The following is a 21,618-nucleotide window of genomic DNA, read 5'->3' as shown; positions in this document are numbered from 1 at the left end:
GTTAATTTATGGGAAAAAGCGATTTGGAAACGTTTTGAGTTGTAACTTTTTTTGTTTCTAGTGTGCGATATGAACTTATGTATACCTTATGCCCATCATATTTTTAAGCCAGACGTCGACAACAGGTTTGTGATACTTATTTAACCTATTTAGTTATAACTATTGTAGCTTACATACCGCGCGATTTACGTGTTTTGCCGTTAAGTTGCGTAAAAAAAAACTAATTCTGTTTTTGATTATTAAAATTTATTTATTTAATTCAACAAACTACTCCGATGAAAGGGAGGAACAAGACTAACTTTATTATTTTACTTAAGGTAAAATCAAAGCTTAAATATGTATATATATTTGCTTACTCGGTATATTACAATTTTGTTTTCTTATTTGCTAATTACATTGGTTTATGAAAAATACTTATTAATATTACATTTTCGTGTGGGAACGGAAACGCTGATTTGACAATATTTATTGTAAGTGGACAGTGAAGTTAGTTAATTTTGGAACGGTTGCAATTCCTGGAATTGCGACCGAAAAATAATTTTGATTTATGAATTTAATAATAATTTCTGTAAACAAAACGGAAGTAGGTTTAGTATTACACTTTGTCTTTAATTATACTTGCAATGAATTCATCTATAGTGTTAGTGCTTGGTTTTATATATGTAACTCGCGTTGCTGCGATCTCGGAAGACACCGAATGTAAGTTATGGAGATACTGTTATGATGAAATTTAATGATTTTTATTAAAACTTACTATTTTTATATGAAATTCGTTAAACTTGTAAATTTTTCAAAAAATTCTTCGATGACGACGATAATCATAATCAGCAACGTAATGAAATACAGCAAGAATAAAATCAGCGTGCAGCTCAGATCTGGAACGAACTTTCTCGATTAGTTCCTAGTTTCCCAAACAAAAAACACTTTGCTTATAGGCCTGCATAGTATGTACCTGCGTTCAACATAATAGGAGCGCTACAAATTATAATGTTTTGACTATATTTTTGTTTGTTTTATATTCCATTTTTTTATGTTTTTATCAAAGTATCATTCTACAGCAAAAATTATATAATTCAAAGCTCTAAACTTTGAACAAAATTCCTAAAAATTTAAAAAACTACAAAAAAAAATAAATCAAAATTTTCAACTTTTTATTCAAAGATTTCAACAAAAAAGACACGGTGTAAACATTTAGATGACTTCAAATTCTCGTTGTCAAAAGACAATTGTTTTTTTTTTTTTCGTTGAGGTGTTGAACATTTTCGTTCATATACTCGTAAGAGGCTTCCGAACATATGCTTTATATGAAAAAAAATTGTCAAATCGTATTCAAAAAAGAAAAAAAACTTAATTCAAGACAATTTCTTAGCGACTTTATTATATTAAAATTAGATGGACTGTAAAACTGCATAGCGTAGAGTTTAAATAAAAAGTTGAATAAAAAGTAAAACATTTTGATGACAATCTTTATTAAATTTGTTAATTTTTTGTGAATGTTGTATAAAGTTTGGAGCTTGCGGTAAACGTTTATAGACACAAAAGAAAAACTTAATAAAAACAAAATTAAAACTTGATACAATGACTCACAGCTTATTTGATGCAGGTAATACTTTTTTTGAAAAAAGAAAATGACTCGACGTTTATTAAATTAAAAAAAAAAAAAAATTTATACGACTTGTAATAAGATATGTATGTCCTGTTTACCACTTCAGAAAGAACAATAACAAAAACAAAGCTTGCTGAAAAAATATAGAAGCAAATAGTTTTTTCATCAATATATGCTCACAGCTTAAATGATGCAGCGTATTTTATATTTTCTCTGATAATGCAATAACGGTGAAATATATTTTTTTTCTGTTTAGCTTAGCGTCTTAAGTCATTCTCAAACAATTTTTGTAAAGAAAAGTTGAAAAAATGAAAATTTTTTAAAACGGGAAAACGGACCTCACTTGAAAAAAGGAAGACGTTATTCGTCATTATAAAGAGGGCAAAAGCCAACGAAAAATTGCAGAAATTGTTGCTATTAGTTCCTCAACTGTCCAGCATATTATAGAAAGGTTTCGCTTCGCAGGATAGAAGATAAGGGCAGATCCAAATAAAATATTTAATGATGTAGATAAGAGCTGGATTGTTCGCAAAGTTAAGAAAACCCCGATTTAAGCGCTCCAAAATTAACGAACAAAGTCGAAAAATACTTAGGCAAGATCAGAGAGAGAGATCAGGGTTACAGAAACTGTTCTCTGCGCGAAGAAAATTTTCATGGAAGGACTGGCCGAAGTAAGCCGTAGATTAATGCTCGTAATAGAAAACAAAGAATAGAGTTTTGCAGACGTCCGTTGTTTTTGCGGATGAAAGCAATTTTAACCTTTTCAGGTCTCATGGGAAGTCTTGCGTTTGGGGAAAACCAAACACCGCGCTTCAACCTTGTAATTCGCGCTCTACAGTTAAACACGGCGGGGGCAGCGTGATGGTATGGGGTTGCATGTCTTATTCAGGCGTCGGAAATTTAACATTTATCGAAGGAAACATGAATAAAGAGATGTATCTGGATCTGCTTAAAGATAATTTAGTACAAAGCGCAGATAAAATGGGCATTAGGGATTTGTTTAGGTTCAACCAAGACAGCGATCCCAAGCATACGTCTGGTATTATAAAAATTTGGCTTATCTGGAATTGCCCACATGTAGTACAAACCCCTGTACAGAGTCCAGCTCTCAACGTTATTGAGAATTTGTGGTCAGTGCTGGAAAATAAAATAAGAAACCACAATATTTATAAAGCTTCTGATCTGAAATGGGCACTACAGGAAGAATAGGATAAAATTAGTTCCGATTATATAGCAAAACTTGTAGAATCTATGAATTCCCGATTCAAAGCAATTTTTAATCAAAAGGGATACCACAATAAGTATTAGCCGTAATCATGAAATCGAAATATTAATGTCTTCATACAATATTTTTGGTGGTGAACGAGGACAAAACGAAGTACCTCCTGTCTTCAAACAAACAGTCGGCGCACTCGCGTATCGGCACCCACGTCACTGTAGACAGTTATAATTTCGAGGTTGTAAAAGACTTCGTTTATTTAGAAACCAACATTAACACCGATATCAATGTCAGCCTTGAAATCCAACGTAGAATCTCTCTTGCCAACAAGTGCTACTTTGGACTAAGTAGGCAACTGAGCAGTAAAGCCCTCTCTCGACGAACAAAACTAACACTCTACAAGACTCTCATCATGCCCGTCCTAACGTATGGCGCAGAAGTTTGGACGATGACAACATCCGATGAAGCGACGCTTGGAGTGTTTGAGAGAAAGATTCTGCGGAAGAGACCTTTTTGGACCTTTCCACGTTGGCAACGACGAATATCGCAGACGATGGAACGATGAGCTGCATGAGCTTTACGACGACATAGATATAGCGCAGCGAATAAAGATCCAGCGCCTACGTTGGCTGGGTCATGTCGTCCGAATAGATACAAACGCTTTGAGAGTATTCGATGCGGTACCAGCTGGTGGTAGCAGAGGAAGAGGAAGGCCTCCTCTGCGTTGGAAAGATCAGGTGGAGAAGGACTTGGCTTCACTTGGTGTGTCCAATTGGCGCCGGTTAGCACGAGAAAGAAACAACTGGCGGACTTTGTTAAACTCGGCCAAAATCGCGTAAGCGGTTATCGCGCCAATTAAGAAAAAGAAGAGTCTGTATGAATTTATTGTTCATAAACTTTGCATTTAAAAGTAATACATAATTACAGTTTAAAAAAGGTAAAACCATATATACGAGGGGGGCCTTTTATATTGCGGGATTTGGCAACCCTGGTGTTGCAATCTGGCAACTGACAGCTGTTTCGCAAAGTTTGACATTTTTTGGCTTTTACGTATTCAGAAAGTTTTGAAATACCAGCGCTATTTGTGTTGTTTACAGTAACTTAAAAAATTCATCTCGGTCCAAAAATGGAATTAAATCGTGAACATTTTCGTGCGATTATTTTTTACAACTTTCGACGTGGATTAACTCATCAACATTGCATGGATGAACTTGAATTTGAATTTGAAGAGGTCGAGCCAAAGAGCACCATGAGATTTGGTGGCTCCTAAAACACTCAGGCTAAAAAGCCCATTGTATTTAAAGCTCTGGAAAGGGGGTAGATAGTTAAGGAGGGAGGGAGAAAAGTATCAGAGAAAGAGATAGGAAAGAATAGAGATGAACTTAATTCATTTTTTGGCGATGAAGCTCCATCAAGGACCAGTGTTTATCGAGGGTATGGTGAATTCAATCGTGGTCGTAGTTCACTCCAAGACGAATTTCGTGAAGGGTGTCCAAAATCAGTTGTTGTTCCGAAAACCATTGATGCTGTGCGCGAACTGATATTGCAAGATCGTCGTGTGACCTATCGTGAGATTGAGACAATCTTAGGCATTAGTGGGACCAGCATACATTCAATATTGCATAAACATTTGACTGTTTGTTCGCGTTGGATCCCACACAATTTGTCAATCGCTGAAAAAAAAAGGCTCGTGTCGATTGGTCGAAGGCAATGCTCAAAAAATACGATCGCGTGGCTTCGAAACACGTCTATGACATCGTGACAGGTGATGAATCATGGATTTACGTGTATGAGCCCGAAAATAAACAGCAGTAGGAGGATACGGTACACTAGACAGGGCTAGTACACTGGGGCGGCAGCCCTTGGTCGGGAAAAACCCGAGTCATTCCGGTAACGTAGAACCGGCTGTCATGGGAATGAGTAAAAACAGGCGACCATTTGCTTGGAAGTGCTTCGTGCGCGAACAACTTTTGTTGGATTTGGTTCATCTTGAAACACCCATACAGTCGACTTACTTGACAGTAAGTAAACAGCAGTCGACTGTATGGGTGTTTAAGGATGAGCACTTCCAAGCAAATGGTCGCCTATTTTTCGGAAAAACTGGACATGTCGCAACCGTACCACTAGAACAACGCAGAACAGTAAATTCTGAGTGGTACAGAACCATTTGTTTGCCAGTTGTCTTCCAAGAAATTAGGAAAACCAATCGCCAAAGACGGATCACACTTCACCAGCTCTCACATATCGGCTCAAACAACTGCATTTTTGAGCACCCAAAACATCGAATTAATGGGTCATCCGCCGTATAGTCCTGACTTGGCACCGAATGACTTCTTTTTATTCCCGTACGTAAAAAACAAACTGAGAGGTCAACGTTTTTCGACACCTGGGGAAGCGGTTGCGGCATTCAGAATGCATGTTTTGGAGGTACCTCATTCAGAGTGGCAAAAGTGATTCGACAATTGGTTCAAACGCATTCAAAAGTGTATACATCTTCATGGAGAATATTTTGAAAAACAATAAAGTGATTTTCGATGATTAAAATTTGTTTTTGTTCTCTAATCCCGACATATAAAAGGCACCCTTCGTAATTAAGACTTAAAACTCTCACGTGTCATCCGGCGAGTAATTCAAAATTGGTGCTTACGGATGGCCAAATTATCATTATTGAAATGGATCATCTTTAAAAATAAATGGCAATAATGGTTCTACTCAAAAATAATAAAGATTACTCAATCAATTTGAATTTTCGATGTTTTATTTCAATTTAAAATCTAATACCTCTAAATTGATCACCCTTAATTGCTTTTTTTATAATTTATTACATTGAATGATTTGTATTTTATATATGTACGTGCATACGAGTACATGCGCTACCATATTTTGTAATGCATTATAACTTTCCTCCATGGGCTTTGCTATTTCGGCCCGAAAGTGATTTATTGCGTGAGTCTGCTTCAAATCACTTGGTTCTATCGTTGACCTCCTTACTTAGCCAACTTTTCATGTAGCCGTACGTATTTTTATTCGACGCATATTCTGTAGGGCAGTCAGGTTGGTTTTTCGGATGGGCAGCGGAGAAGGCGGGAATAGTCTCCAATTCACTTGCGATGCGTGTTATAGTCGGATATTGGTTCATATCCACTTGAAAACTAAAAATAAATGAACACATTTTGTAATTTAATTTTTGATATACATATAATTATAAAAGATACTTTTTTTAAATAAATGCATTTATAATTTATTTTCATCTCTGGAAATTACATTCTTGAAAAGTAAACTGTATAGAAATGGAAAATTTTATAAAATTGCAATGTATAATGTATGAATCCAAAAGGCTTTAAATTTTCAAATAATTTCGGCATTCCAATATCATAAAATAATTGTATTGAAAACTTGAACTCTTTTATGCCTTTATAAACTTATTTTTAGCAAAACAGGTACCAAAATGGCACAATTAAGTAGGAGCCACTGGTTCCATCGAAAGTAACCGCGGCAATAACAATATCCAATTCGGAGCTGCAAAAAAAAACTAACCAGCTTGACGAGATTCGAATTGGCGACTAAAATTCGAAAAAGGAAGTGGCAGTGGATAGGGCACAGGCTTAGAGGACAATGTTGCTAGGCAGGCTGTACGTTGAAACCCCTTCCAACAAGCTGGCCGAGGAGTGCGTACGCCATGTACCACTTTGAGGCGCTGAAAGAGGTTGAAATGAACTATCTTGGCCTTCCGTGGAACGAACTGGGATTATACCTCAAAACCGTATCCGTCGGCGAAGAGGCATAGTTGACGCCCTATGCTTCAATAGGAGTTTACGGAAAAGTAAATTCTGTATAATACTATATATGTTTATAATGTGTTAAAGTGTTTTATAAAAATTTTCCAGGTACAATTTTACCAAAAGCTACAATAGACAATACGAGTATTAGTGCGAAACACGATTTCACTTATGATTAACCAAGTGCGATGTTTGCTCATATAATGGAGATTTCATTATAACAGGCGTTTAAATAACTTTTTACTAAATAAATAAAAATGATTTTGAGTGATGGAAAGTTTTGATTTTCATGCTACATTGACTGGCTGCTTGTATACCGTAGGGGAAGTCCAAAATAAAAACGACTGAGCTAAAATAGAAACGATAGGAGCTTTGTTCTGATAACTTCGAGTTTATTTATTCAAAATAGTCCCCTCTGGTCTCGATACACTGTTTTGCGCGATCTAAAAGCTTTTTGAAAGAGTGTTTCAGGTCATTGACCGGAATGTCTTTCAGGATATCGGTACAAGCCTTTTGGCGCGCCTCTACGGACGCAAAACGTTTTCCTTTCATGGCCAAATGCAATTTTCCGAATAGGTAGAAGTCACAAAGAGCCATATCAGGCGAATACGGTGAGTGATTGATGGTTAAAATGCGATTTCTAGTCAAAAAATTAGTCACAAGAGTGGATCGATGAGTTGGTGCAATATCATGCAATAAGCGCCAGTTTCCTCCTTCGCGATATTCAGGGCGAATTCAAAGAATTCGATGCAACAAACGGTCAAAAACGACAAGGTGGAAAATCGTATTGACGGTTTGGCCCATTGGCACGAACTTCTTGTGGACAATTCCTTGGAATCGTAAAAAGAAATGGGTATTGACTTAATTTTTGACTTCTCCAAACACGATTTTTTGGGTGGTGGCTCGTCTGGGGCCTTCCATTCGGCACTTTGACGCTTAGTTTGTTGTAAAGGAAGTTCTCGTTTTTTCTCGCCTCTTTAATGAAGTCTTTCGAATGTTGAATTCTGAGCAATTTTTGGTCCTCAGTTATCTTGTGTGGAATGAAACGTGCACAGACCTTTCGTAAGCCCAAATTATAATTATCAGTTAAAATGCGATAAATCGGTGTTTTAGAGAATTCAACTCCGATTCCATGAATTTCAACGATGATTGTGGTTAATTTTTGATGAATTTACAAACAATTTCGATAGAGTTCATTTTCATTTATGTCCTCAAAACCATCTCTGAAACGTGTAAACCACTCATGAACTCTGGCACGAGATAGACAATCATCGCCATAAACTTTTTTCATCAATTCAAATGTTTCGGTAAACGTTTTACCGATTTTAAAACAAAATTTGATATTACTTCTTTGTTCGAAACTCAATTTTTTACCGATGACTTTAGGCACAATAACTTTGCTTCCACTAAACCGAATGTCACCAAGCTTTCACTGGAAGTTAGCCAGGAATGTAACTTCCAACTTCACCTTGTACATATAACATACACACATATGTATAATTAGCACCCGCACTATTTGCTTTGGTGCTTCGATGAGCTCCTCCTCCTCCTATTTGTAGTGTGCGTTTTGATGTTTTCCAACAAATGGAGGAACCTACAGTTTTATGCCGTCTCCGAACGGCAGATGGTTTCTTTTATGAGGAGCCTTTTCATCGCAGAAACGCACACGGAGATTTGCCATTAAAGAAACTCAAGAAAATACGTTCTATCATTTTGTCTGTTCATGCACGAAGATTGCTACGCCCATCGCCTGCGACGGCCGCCAGAAGTCATATTTTAATGCAATAACTTTCAAAAAACCATTTGTAGGACGCGGGGGTTTCATGTAAATATTTTAAGATGTTTTTGTTGTTGTAGCGCATAAAGTCTTCCCAATAATTTTTTGGGGAATACTGCTGCAGTGACAATCATTGACCCGATTTAAATTCGGGCCGTTACGGTAACGTGGAACCGATTCGGGGGAATATTCATTTCTCTTTATTTTTAGTCTATTTAGGATGTTATTGTTCGCGCTCTAAATATTTATATATTATAATTCCTATTACATACATTTCTTACCCTTTAGCGTTAAAAACCTGAGGCAGCAGGCAGCAGTCGGCCATTGTGATCTCATTGCCAAGGCAATACTTGCCAGCTGAAGTAGAAAGTATTTTTTCAAGTGCCTGAAAACCACGACTAATCCAATGTTGAGCCCATTCCTCACTTTTCTCTTTTCCAACATATTTTCGTACATTTAAATTTTGCAATGGTTGTATGCCTGAGCAAATTATTTCAACAACTTCGTGTACTTTAGTACGTTCGTATGCATCTGGCGGCAAAAGCGGTGGCTGTGGTCGCGTCTCTTCCAAATATTGCATAATGGCAACCGACTCAATAATGCTGTAGCCATCTAAATTAAGGATTATAATTGTGATTAAGAAGTATTTTATTGTGAATATTGCCTTTAAAATACTTTTCCTTATATAAAATTTAACTACTTAAAATATATGGGCATACCTATCAGCAGTGTAGGCACTTGTTTCATAGGATTAACGACACGATACTCATCGCCATGTTGTTCGCCCATCAAATTAATGGCTATTGTTTCATACGGAATCTTTTTCAAGTTGAGGGCAATGCGAACTCTCCATGAACAGGAACTACGCCAATACGAATAAAGTAATGGCTTTGTGCCTTGATTGGATGGTGATGGACTGGAAGAAATCGATGTGGTAGAAACGTGTTTGGCGGAAATTCTTAAATGGTTATTTAGGTGATGAGCTGATGGTATTGGGACTCCTCCGTTAAACAAACTGCTCTGAAGCAACAAGCGACTGCACCGCGTCACACTCATTTTTCTTAGCAGCTAATTAGTATCACTTCATCGACGATTTTATAATACTATTCTAGAAGATATTTGAGAAAGTATATTTATATATGTATTTTATATGCACTTATAAGCACATACTTTAAAAAATATAAGCACCTCCACAAAATACTGCAACAGCGTTGGCTCTTATCAGATCAATTTTTCTAATTTTATTTGCACATTTATAAGCATACCTCATTTTCCTTCTTCTTTACTTTCTACACAATATGGTGAATATGCGGCAAAAAGTCGCGAATGTAGGTACAAGAAATAGCAAATTATATTTGTTTCGCGCGCCCGCAAATATGCAAATAAATGCTGCGATCAAATGGGGTGTAGTGATTGATCAGCAAATCTTTCTATAAATTTCAAATATTAAGCATTTGTGAATATACATTGCAATCCGGTTATAATGGATTATAATGCCCATATTTTTAACGGAATATAAATTATGCACATCCAAATGTTAAGTTCATGCGTTTTATTCGTTGCTAAAATATTGCTCTTGAGCGATTCCATATCAAGTGATACAAATATTCAAAATACTGCTCTAGTGAAACCAAGGCGAATTCAGAAAAGGTGACTTCAGTAGAGGAGCAACTTCATTTACATGTTTTTTGTTTCTGTATATTGGTGGTTTGAATATCTAAATTTCAATGTGTATGTTAACAAACAAACAAAAAAACAGAACAACAAAGTTGTAGGGTTCTTTCATATTCAAACCACCAAATCGCAAGAAAAACAAATAAGTCATCCGCTATATCTTGCGTTTATTTGCCTTAAGCGAAGCGCTAGCATACAATATACTTTAATATTACGTGCGTTTGCAAACCGAACAAAGCGTACGTACACGTACATGCACCTAATTAGATGTATATCATTTTGCACTGGTTCGATGTACGTACATACCTATTTGAATGTAAAGATATATAACTCGAAAAGTTACTAAAATCCCACTATGTCATTAAATAAAAATACAAAAAATAAATCTGAGGAGTGTCTTGTTCATAAATGACAAAAAACAAAGAAACTTCCAAATTTCTTTTGACAAAGAAGCACAAACTGTTTTTTTTTTAAGTACAGTGCACTCGCGATAACTCGAACTAATTAAAACAGGCGCTGTTCGATTTATCGAATTTGTTCGACTTATCAATTGAGTGTGCTATGTTAAAAAAACAGTCATCGATATCGATTTTTCGATCGATTGTTGAAAATGGAAGCCAGTAGAAAATTTCTGTAGTATAGTTTCGTTATACGAATTACATTTTGGTCCATTGGCTGGATCAATGGTGTCACATTCGGCGGCATAAACATAGTTAAAATTAAACCATCCTCGGACTTTAATTCGATTTCGTTGGGATGTGATGGGGCATTATCAATTAGAAGAAGAGCCTTCTCAGGTAGTCCCCCATCTTTCAAATATTTTCTTACCTAAATATTAAAGTCATTTAACTTGGTTAAAAAAATTGTTTTAATGAATCTGGAATTTACCTGCGGCACGAACGAATTATGAAACCAGTCTTTGAAAATCGCCGAAGTCATCCAGGCTGATTTGAAATTTTTGTACTCCACCGGACAGTTAAAATTTTTGAAAACACGAGGATTTCTTGCTTTGTCAATAACGAGAAGTTTAAGCTTATGGTTGCCTGTAGCGTTAGTGCAAGCCATAAATTGCCTTATCTTTCTTTTTTATAAGACTTATGGTGGACTTGGCTACCCCACATTCCTTCGCTAGAGAAGTAACACTACGTCCACGTTTAATTTTGTTAAGGACTTCAGCCCTCTCTTTTAATGTTAAACACTTCAACCTTTTACGATCCATTACTCACGTGCACTGATATACTACAAATGACAAATTTAAAGCAATTTGGTCAATGCAAGATGTTGTTCCCAGAAAACTAACGGGATATTAACGCCGAAATATTCATATGGACAATACACTAGTATACATATAATTTATATACATATACTATTACATATGTATCTATGTCCAAATTGTACATGTTTGAAAAGAATGTGTGTACAAATAAATTTGTTTTTTTGTTCGAGTTATAGCGCTTTTTTATTGTTCGAGTTACAAAGAAGTCAATAGGGGAAAAAATGTGTTCGAGTTAGCACGTCGTTCGACTTAGCGGCTATTCGAGTTACCGCGAGTGCACTGTATATGGATTTTATGTTCTTAAAAATAAAATAAAAATGTCACAAAAAACCGAATATATTTGGCTTAAAATAACTCCATTACACAATTTTGAGCATTGAATATAGCCGAAGTTATACATTTTTTAATTTTCAGTTTTCTTATTATTTTACTCAAGTCTACAAATAAACCAATTTTGTGAAAAATTTCAAAATAGTTACTTCAATCACCGGACATGGAATTAGTTTTAGTTTTTCGATCTACCAAAACCAAAATATAAAAGAAATACAAATTAAAAACTAATCAAAAACAAATTTTTAATTCGGAAAGAGAAAATAATATCGCGGAGAGAGAGAATAATAATAATTTTTAATAATAGTTTTTTGCAGGCGATGAGTTGTAACGCTTTGAGTTTTTCGATCTTCCACAAAAACAAAAAAAAATAATTAAAAAGCAAAAAAATTATCGCGTTTCTTGAGCGATAAAAAATAAAACTCATAATGAATTCAGTGGAATGATATCGAAATATTATCTAAAATTCAAAATCAAAATTTTAAATAAGTTTTTACTAAAGTCCCCATTTCAAACTTCGAAAGCCCATATCTCGATTTCGGAAACTAACTTTGAAAATTTGAGAAACAACTTTTTTACTAATTACTGGTGGTTTGATCAGAAACTCAGAAAAAATGTTGATTTTGCCGTATAGTGTAAGGTGTCCTGAGAAACAAACTCAGCGCTTAGCTGGTACAAGACATTACAAAAAGAAGGGGAGAGGAGGGCAAAACAGGGAAAGTTGGATAGTTTAAGTCCAATTTCAATCAAAAATAACGGAAATTGACGGTGACAACATATTATCTGAACCAAACAAACCAAACCAAACAACAAATTCACCAGAATTTTATCATTTTTTTAACAGTGGAATGGAATAATTTTTTGCATTCTGGTTTGTTGTATTCGTTTATTTTTAAGTAAGAATTGTTATAAAAAATAAAAAGAATAAAATGGCTGATGAACTTAACACTTCATATATTGTAATATATTGTTTTTTTTTTTTTTATTATTTTGGGACCGATCTCAATTAACCCTTTTGCTATCGGCAGATTTCTCTGATGGGAGTACCAGCTCTATTCTTCTTCTTAATTGGTGCGATAACAGCTTACGCGATTTTGGCCGAGCTTAAAAAAGCGCTCCAGTCGTTTCTTTCTCATGCTAACCGGCGCCAATTGGACATACCAAGTGAAGTGAAGTCCTTCTCTACCTGATCTTTACAACGCAGAGGAGGCCTTCCTCTTCCACTAGCTGGTACCGCATCGAATACTTTCAAAGCCGGAGCGTTTGTATCCATTCGGACGACATGACCCAGCCAACGTAGCCGCTGGATCTTTATTCGCTGCGCTATGTCTATGTCGTCGTAAAGCTCAGGACCAGCTAGTCGGAGTTATTTCTCCCTTAGAGATTTAAAGCAAATATATGGAAATTAGAAAACACGGAATGGGTTATTTATGTCTTCTGACCTCAACTCTACTGATCCTGGACATCCTGCCTTTCCTCTTAATGACATCTTGCCGCCTGGCGACGTCGTGGCGGCTTCTACCGCAAAGGGGCAATTTGTTTGCATTTGTATGAAATCAATTGATTCGCTATATCGTACAAAATTCTGTGAGGGATTAAGAACAGTTTATAACTTCCCTCAATTATTATTGCATTTATAAAACTTACTTGATTATCATTACATTTTTCTTGGCACCGAGCCTCATCAAGTTATTTGCCGATGGAAAGAGTAAAAATACCCACCCATTCGCGCGATACCTTCGATGTACTACGATTGCAATAAAAGCTTATGTATGCGAATTTTCTAATCTTAAAATTTTCTAATCTACTCTTAGTCACTCCTTTTGCACTAACGATAAATGACGAACCGATAGAAAAAGTTCAAAGCTACAAATACCTTCGTTGTTGGGTCAATGACAACTTTGACAAGGACAACAATAGGAATTACAAGATTCATCTTCTGCAAATTTAAGAAAATCTTCATCTGCCATGATTTTAACACCAAACGCAAAATTCGCTTTATAGAGTGCTACATGTGGGCTGTACGGTGTGGAATGTTGGGCACTGAAGGTTGCTGACATGAACAAACTAGAGGCTTTTTAAATGTGAGCGTTTAGAAGAATTTTAAAAACTCCCTGGTTGGAGCGTGCCTCTAATATGGAAGTTTTAGGTCGTATTAAATGAGGTTGTGGCCTCCTGCATACAATAAAGCGTCGCAAAACGGGTGCCTTGGTCCCCTATTGAGAAACTCCTGATGGCATCTTTTACAATCAATACCAGAGGGTACAATTGAAAGAAAACGATGTTTTTGTGTAACATCAGGAACTGGATACATATAGAGAAATTGTAAACAATTAAAACTAAATTTAATTACTGTTAGTAATACAAATTTTTAATGTAATGCAATGATTGCTAACATTCGAAATGGAATAAGCAAGTAAAAGAGAAGATTTGGATTTAGAATCTTACCGTTTCAGCAAGGCATTGCTCTGAAGACCAGAGTTGCAAGCAAAGACACGTCATCTTTTTTTTATTATTTATTATTGATTAAATTTTGTATGACAATGATTTAATTGATTGCAAAGATTTTAGGTATGGAGAAAGTATTTATTTATGTAAGTATAGCTTTTCTTTACGTACATATGTTTTATTTATATTATTTTTTTTGGTTTAGATGTTAGTTGTAGTTAGTTACTAACACTCTTGCAAACATGATTCCATACATAAATACTCACATTTTTCATTGTACGTAATTTGTAAATATAGATAAGTTTCTAGTTGCATTATTTTAAAAACTTTTTATTTCCTTTCATAAATATTTAAATGTTTATAAACTTTGAAGTACATACATACATACGTAAAAGACCATTCGAATATTACAAGTACAATGTCGATTGAATGCTAATCACCGGTGCTTGAGAAATAATCGTAAACTATGCCATCACATATTTCATTATTCCGATCTAAATTTGGATACAAATCTATACAAATTGACGAAACGTCAATGTGTCTATAATTTTATTTTATTGGACATACAACTACATACATACATACTATGCATTTTTTGTTTTTTTTTTTTGGTATATAAAATTTCAGTTTTAAGTACCAGACAAAGCTACTTGAATACTTTGGTGTTCTGAGATTCGACCCTTTATGTGGATTTATGGATAAGAGGCCTAACAATCAATTTAAATTTCCTTTGCTTGTATTTATTTTATTGTAACTATAAAACCACATATTTGAGTTGTAGATTTTGGCCGAAAGTTGCAAAAACTATTTATTTCAAAATTATGCTTTTAGATTTTAAGGTAGTTGAAATGTAAAAAAAAACTCTCGAACTTTCCCAAATGCTTATGCGCCCATCTTTAATTGTACGGAATTTTCATTTATTATTTTGTTTTAATCTTAGCTTATACACAAATGGTCATTGAAATAGGTACACTGCATTTATCCATCAACTTCCTTGTGCTGCTTGGAAAAGTGGAAAATTTAAATTTGGATTAAAAATGTTTATTGCAACATGAATTAAACGTCGAATTGCTTCCACATCCATCGTATTCGTCAGTTTTGGCTCCCAGTGACCGCGGGCTGTTCGCAGACATAAAACAATTCTCGCCGGTAAGAAATTTCGCTCGAATGAAGAGGTTATCGCTGAAACTGAGGCCTATTTTGAGGCAAAAGATAAATCTTTCTACAAAAGTGGTATTGAAATGTTAGAGCGGCGCTGGAATGACTGCGTTGTTCTTGATGGAAATTACCTACGTTGATGAATAGAGTTAATTTTAGACAAAAAAAATATGTTTTCTTTGTTAGGCCCGTGACTTTTCAGCCCATGTGTTATTAAGTCGCATGATTGGTTCCACAGATTCAGTTATTTTCATAAAGTGTAATTTTGCGTGGCCACTAAAAATATGAGTGTAACGTAAGTAGCGATTTAGATAACTCATTTAATAACTAATAATTAATATGAATTTCTTCGGATGATGGGACGTACACGGCATTGCACAGTTGAGGAGCGGAGGCTTGTTGTCAATCTTCGAAAACAAAAAAATTCGTGCAAATTTATCGCTGAGCCACTTGGATGGCACAAAAATATTGTTTTAAATGCCCTTAAGTTTAAAAAAACCACAGAACGAATTGAAATAGGAAGCAATAAGCTCTCGGAACATAATTCAAGCATTTCTGATGTTCCGCCAGATTAGAAGAATCTTTCGTAGAACAGTAACACTGTCAAATGGCATTTTTGGAACAAAAAAGTGACTATAATAATACTGACAGTATGCAATGGGATGGGTATACCATTTTTGTAGTTATATGGCAGTCCTACTCGTCTCAGTTTTTTGTACAGTGGGTCAAAGCTTCTAAATTTTGGTTATAGAAATATATATAAATAACAGATATAAGCACACCCTTTAGTGGGTATTTGGTCGAGCTCTGCTGCCAATTTGCAGTGAACGCCTTAATACCTTTTCACAAATGGAGATACCTATGTTTAGTTAGTTCGGAGTTTTATGCCGCCTCAAAGGACAGATGGTTTTCATGGCAGAAGTACACACCCGAGAGGCGACCGCTATTTCTTGCTATCATTTTGTGTTTCGTGCGCACGGCTTCGAATCTGTGCACTTCCGAACGGTAGTTACGTACCAACCTATTCGACTACGGTGGGGCCGGAAGCTCTTATATTACGTGTAAAAAATGGTATTAGTCGATGCCTGATGGAAACATTATTGTCAATTTTCTTTAGAATCTTACGAAAATCATTATTGTGGAAAGTTGTCACTCCATAACATTCCTGTCAATTATGAGTAAACGCTTATTAGGTTCGTATTGAAGGCTCTTGTGTCTTCGGTAATCGCTAGTAAAATTTTTTCGTACACCATTTCAGTGCTCAAATACTCCATTTAAAAGGACCTTTTTATTTTTTCTAATATTTTTCTTAAAATATTTCAGACAGACGATTCTCGTTCCTAACGGAAACCGATTTATAAAACTTTTCAAACGCAATCGACATATTTTACACGTAATTTAAATATCTTTGTAAGTAAAATTTTACAAATTTCACGTTTACACTTTCAGAATTACATAGATGATTGTGCCAATCAAAAAATCTAAATTTGTTGTACTGTGTAATTATTAGAGAATACTTAGATCGATACATCGAGGTTTGCACTTCGATTTCATGGCCTTTTGTGTCGTAGAAAAGGCTTACTCACCATTTTATAATTTACTGAAAATATTGTTTTTCAATATCACAAAAAAATGCAATAAAAAATACCAAAGGAAATTCTTCATGTGCAATTTTTCGGATTTATGGCTATAGAAATTTTTTATGCGATTGTATTTATGAATATTAAAAGCTATTTAAATTTTAATTTTTGTCATACATTAAAAATGTTTTTTATGCTACTACTTTTTAAGTTCTTTTTAGGAAATTAATAGTTTTTAATTTTTGCTTTTACGTACTTTTTATGTTACAATGAATTAGTTTACTGCATTTTGTACTCTTTTATTTGTGTTTTGTATTTCGTTACGATTTTTGTGGACTTATTTTTATCAATTTAATGGTTAGTGGCTTGTTTATGTGAGGTGTGAGTATGTGTGTATGTGTGTCTCAATATCTACTATTCCCTCTCTCACTTGCTTTAATAGTAGGTAAATATGGATGCTTACTTAAAAATCCCTGAATATAATTTTGCTTTTCGTAGTTTTCCATTTCTTAAATTTTATTTTATTTCCTTTTCGAAATTTCAAATATTTACCGTTCAACCCTTTGTAACTCTCGTTTTTTTTTTAAGAATACTTTATTAAAAGTAATGATTGGCGCTTAAAGGTAGTATATTTGTGTATGTATGTGTATGTGTATGTGTAATCTAATATCTTTTAGATAGTTTTCACAATGGTTGCCAAATATTTTAATTTTTTTAATGCTTTTTCACTTTCTAAATGATTAATCAGCTTTCACAATTAATTTCTTTCAGTTTTACTTTCACATTTTTAAGATTTATTTTTTGTTTTCAAAGAGAAGAGCGTTGACCACTTTAAGGGCTCTTGCTACTAATCTTTTTAAATCTTTATCCAATTTGTTTCAATTCTAAGTTGCCATAGTTTTACAATGCCTTATTTAACATTTTCTTTCATTTGTTTTGCTTTATTTTCCTTTTACTTTCTCTACCAAATTTCCCACCATCGAGCAATTTTTTTTTTTATTTTGAATTTTTCAGTTTGGTTCAACTGCTTGAAACGGCCACATTTGCATTAAATCCTTTAAATTCGCCCTCGTGTTGCGTTTGTGTTTATACTTTATTGCTGCTATTGTTGTTGTTGTGCTATTCGCGATCACTTTTTAGTTTTGCGGCGCTTTGCAGTTGTTGACGGAAAATTCTATTTGTTTGGCAATTCCGGTGGACAGTCGGGTTGGTTGGAGGGATGGGCGGCGCGAAAAGCGGGATTAGCTTCCAGTTCACGATCGATACGCAAAATAATAGGGTATGGGCGTAGATCGACATGGAATCTATTAAAAAAAATGTTTAATTAAAGTGTTTATTTGATAAATGCAGAGGATTAGTATAAAAAATTAATGCATTTTGTGCCATATGCGAGGAGTTGTTTTGAGCAATACAGCTTCTGAATTTCTTTGGCGCCGCTGTAGTTGGTATACAGAACACACACCTGTACACACATTAATAGCAGCGCGACATATTGTACGGTTTTGATTATTTTTTTTTTTTAATTTTTTTTATTTTTTATTTAAATTTAAAAAAATTCATCAAAATTTCATAAAAACTTCAAAAAGTTAGTTTGAGAACTCGAAAATCGTGTTATTTCTGACATTTTTTTGCTGGCTGTCTTGTGCACTTTTCCCATAAATTCCATTATACGGCAGTAAATGCATAACATATCAAAACAAAAATAAAATTATCAAAAATCAACTCCATTTTCCAGCCTAATTAAACTGGACCAGTGTTATGTCAAAATTCAATTGACTACAAAACTTCACACCCTGAATTTTTCTGAAAATTCTAACTGAAATATTTGCAATTTTGATGAAAACTTTTCTGAATTTTTTTGTATTGTGTATGAAGTTTTGTTGTAGCATGTAGTCTTTTCTTATATTTTGTAAAAGTATAAAAATTTGAAATATTTACAAAAAATTTTGACCAAAAGTTTGAAGATTAAATGAAAATGATTTGCGTTTTTTTTAATCTTGTGTAGAGTTTTTTTTTTTTTTTAGTACTTAGTAAAGTTTTAAATTTTTTAATAGCATAAAACTTTAAATTATGTAGAACTCAAGGCGAATCTATAATATTAAAGGTGGTGTTGGCAAATGAGCTGATTTGTTTTTTTTTCTTTCGCCGTGTCCATGTGACTATCAGCTCAGAATGAAACAAAGCGAATTCATTATTTGTTTTTAAGATTCCTAATACTTTGCTTTGACAATAAAACGTACATAATACATTGTTGCTGGTCTAGTGCCACCACCTTTAATGAATACACGCTAGTAGAACTTATATATATAATATATATATATATATAATGCGATACTTTGGTGCGATGGGTTAATCGAAACGATTGTCATGACCGGTTCAATAGCCAATAAGGTTTCGCTGTGCGATTGATGAGTTTCGAAGGAACTCCTCTACTATTAACTGCTTCCATTGTGCTAAGCACTTAACTTGGATCTGTACACTTAATAACTGACCAGATTGAGAAGGCGATCTGCCAGAAGTGGCGAATAAGAAGGATTTTGTAATCAAGGCGGCACCAGGCTGCTGACGTTCCATAAGTAATAAGTTCTATCGCACCCGTAGTATAGTTCGGTCCTGAAATCAAGCGATTATCACCTTTTCAAGTATTCGCAAAATATCTTGTATGGCATTAACCAGACCTCAATAGAGGTTTGTGAAAATGAACCGGACAAGCTTTTTTAGTAATGGGGACGAGACAACTTCTTCAATAGTCAAATTATGAATTATTAATGAAATTGGGACATATTTGATCTAATTTTTGCGTACATCTATTGTTGGATGTTTGTCTAATTTTTGATGTTCAATTGTTCTACAAATGGGGGCCTATAGTTTTATGGCGCTTCCGCACAGCGGGCGGTCTTCTTTAGCAGAGATTTTTCATGGCAGAAATACTGCCGGAGGTTTAGCATTGCTTGCCAAAGGAGGATCGCTTTTAGAAAAAACTTTTTCCCGCATTTATTATTTCTTGCCCTCGGTGAGTCTCAAACAAGAAACGAAATCTTGAACAAACCCATTCAGCCACGGCGGCCGACTTGAAAATGAGCGGCCTATTTTTTCTCTTTTAGGCTGTCACCAGTTGAGAACTACACATCGTAGTCGCCGCGGTAAGAGCTGCTAATCACAATAACTAACTAATTTTAAATAGCTTTTTTCATTTATGACTTAAAATTTAAGCGAGAAAAACATATGCAAGGTCAGTTAATAGAGTATACAGGGAGTTGCCAAAGGATATTTTACAATTTTGAAGGCAGTGTTTAGTTATTACTTAATGGATTTTTTGTCACTCTGTAAAATTTACCAAAAAGAGTTAGCAACTTTTAACACGCGGCGACAATATATACATACATACAAAGAACTTTTGGTAGTTTTTTTTTACTAATGCACAACACCTGCCGTTGAAGAGTGGTTTACGGATTTGAACTGTGGCGGAAATATTTAATTTAATTTCATTTACATTTCCCTGAATATACCCGTACTTTAACTTCATCTTCTCGAAGCTGGCAATTTTGCTCAATATTATCTTGAAGCAGTCCTGTAAGATTCCTTTTATACAAAATTCAGTTTCTAATTACTACTTTTCATGCCGATACCTAAACAGAACTACCATCTTTTCTAGATATTTATGTGCATATGTTTGTAAATACGCACCTTCTTGCATTGAAGACCTGTGGCACCAGGCAACAATCAGCCATGGAAATTTCATCGCCCACGCAGTACTTGCCAGCCGAGGTGGATAATGCCTTTTCGACAGCGCGGAAACCGCGTGTGATCCAATGTTGTGCCCATTCCTTTTTTTTCTCCTCACCGACATGGATGAGCACAATTAGATTTTGCAATGGTTGTATACCTGAACAGATGATTTCGACAATTTCACGCACTTTTGCACGTTTGTGAACATCCTGTGGCAACAATGGGCGTTGGGGTCGCGTCTCTTCCAAGTAGTGCATAATAGCTACCGACTCTATGAGTGTGTGACCGTCTGCGTAAAAGCAAGACACATGAAAAATTATATTATTGTTTTGTTTAGGCTAAACTACTTTCACTTTTCACTTACCTATCTGCAGTGCCGGCACCTGCTCCATCGGATTCACCTCACGATATTCATTGCAATGCTGTTCACCTCCCGACTTGATTAAGCTGATGGGTTTGATATCATATGGTATCTCCTTCAAATTGAGAGCGATGCGCACCCGCCACGAGCAGGAGCTGCGCCAATACGAATAAAGTATTGGCTTCGGTTCCGTGATCAACGTTATCAGATTTTTGTCGTCGAGAACAAACGAATTAGACATTTTTGACTTTTAAATATTGAATGGTGTTTATAATACACTAATAATAAGATAGCACGATAGTACAGCGAACAAACTACTGTTGCTTTAACTTCATACCAAGGACTGGCTATGTTTGCGATGGCGTTAAATAGTTGGCTCTAAAATTTCCTTCGTTTTCGACTTAGTTGAATTTAATTCGTTTTTATTAATGTAAGGTCGCACCTATGATAAAGCAGTGTTGAGACGAGTCTATTAAGTATGCACGTACGAGAAGCGGCTGATAATACCGCCACCTAAAAAGCACTCTTCATCTGTTTACTGATAACTCATTGTTGCTATAAAAAGGACCCCGTTTTTGTAATTGGGTTCATTAACACTTACCCCTGGAACAAGCAACAATACTATGTCTAAGGAAACGGGAAATTATCGCCATTTAGAGCACCACGCTGTGGTAAAATTCC

General features: G+C 35.0%; 2 protein-coding genes across 5 annotated transcripts; both read right to left on the bottom strand.

Annotated features, from left to right (window-relative positions):
• Nucleotides 1-5,561: 5,561 nt before the first annotated feature.
• Nucleotides 5,562-9,661, bottom strand: LOC128855017 (probable maleylacetoacetate isomerase 2). 4 transcript variants are annotated; one of them, XM_054089564.1, is made up of 4 exons: nt 9,570-9,661; nt 9,101-9,489; nt 8,663-8,993; nt 5,562-5,977 (listed from the first exon to the last, which is right to left on the bottom strand). In XM_054089564.1, the coding sequence occupies exons 2-4, from the start codon at nt 9,435-9,437 to the stop codon at nt 5,788-5,790; spliced, it is 858 nt and encodes a 285-aa protein (XP_053945539.1). In that variant the 5' UTR covers nt 9,438-9,489; nt 9,570-9,661; the 3' UTR covers nt 5,562-5,787. The 4 variants fall into 4 exon arrangements, with proteins under 4 accessions (XP_053945539.1, XP_053945538.1, XP_053945540.1 ...); XM_054089563.1 differs by having other exon boundaries at nt 9,552-9,660; XM_054089565.1 differs by having other exon boundaries at nt 9,101-9,484; nt 9,552-9,649.
• A 7,460-nt stretch (nt 9,662-17,121) lies between these two features.
• Nucleotides 17,122-21,417, bottom strand: LOC128855016 (probable maleylacetoacetate isomerase 2). The gene is made up of 3 exons (XM_054089562.1): nt 20,941-21,417; nt 20,535-20,865; nt 17,122-18,151 (listed from the first exon to the last, which is right to left on the bottom strand). Exons 1-3 carry the CDS (start codon nt 21,176-21,178, stop codon nt 18,022-18,024), a joined length of 699 nt encoding a protein of 232 aa, XP_053945537.1. The 5' UTR covers nt 21,179-21,417; the 3' UTR covers nt 17,122-18,021.
• Between the last annotated feature and the right edge of the window lie 201 nt (nt 21,418-21,618).

Source organism: Anastrepha ludens, chromosome 2 (assembly GCF_028408465.1).
Source record: "Anastrepha ludens isolate Willacy chromosome 2, idAnaLude1.1, whole genome shotgun sequence".
In the NCBI taxonomy this organism is placed as follows: domain Eukaryota; kingdom Metazoa; phylum Arthropoda; class Insecta; order Diptera; family Tephritidae; genus Anastrepha; species Anastrepha ludens.
This window is presented reverse-complemented; position numbering and strand designations above follow the sequence as displayed.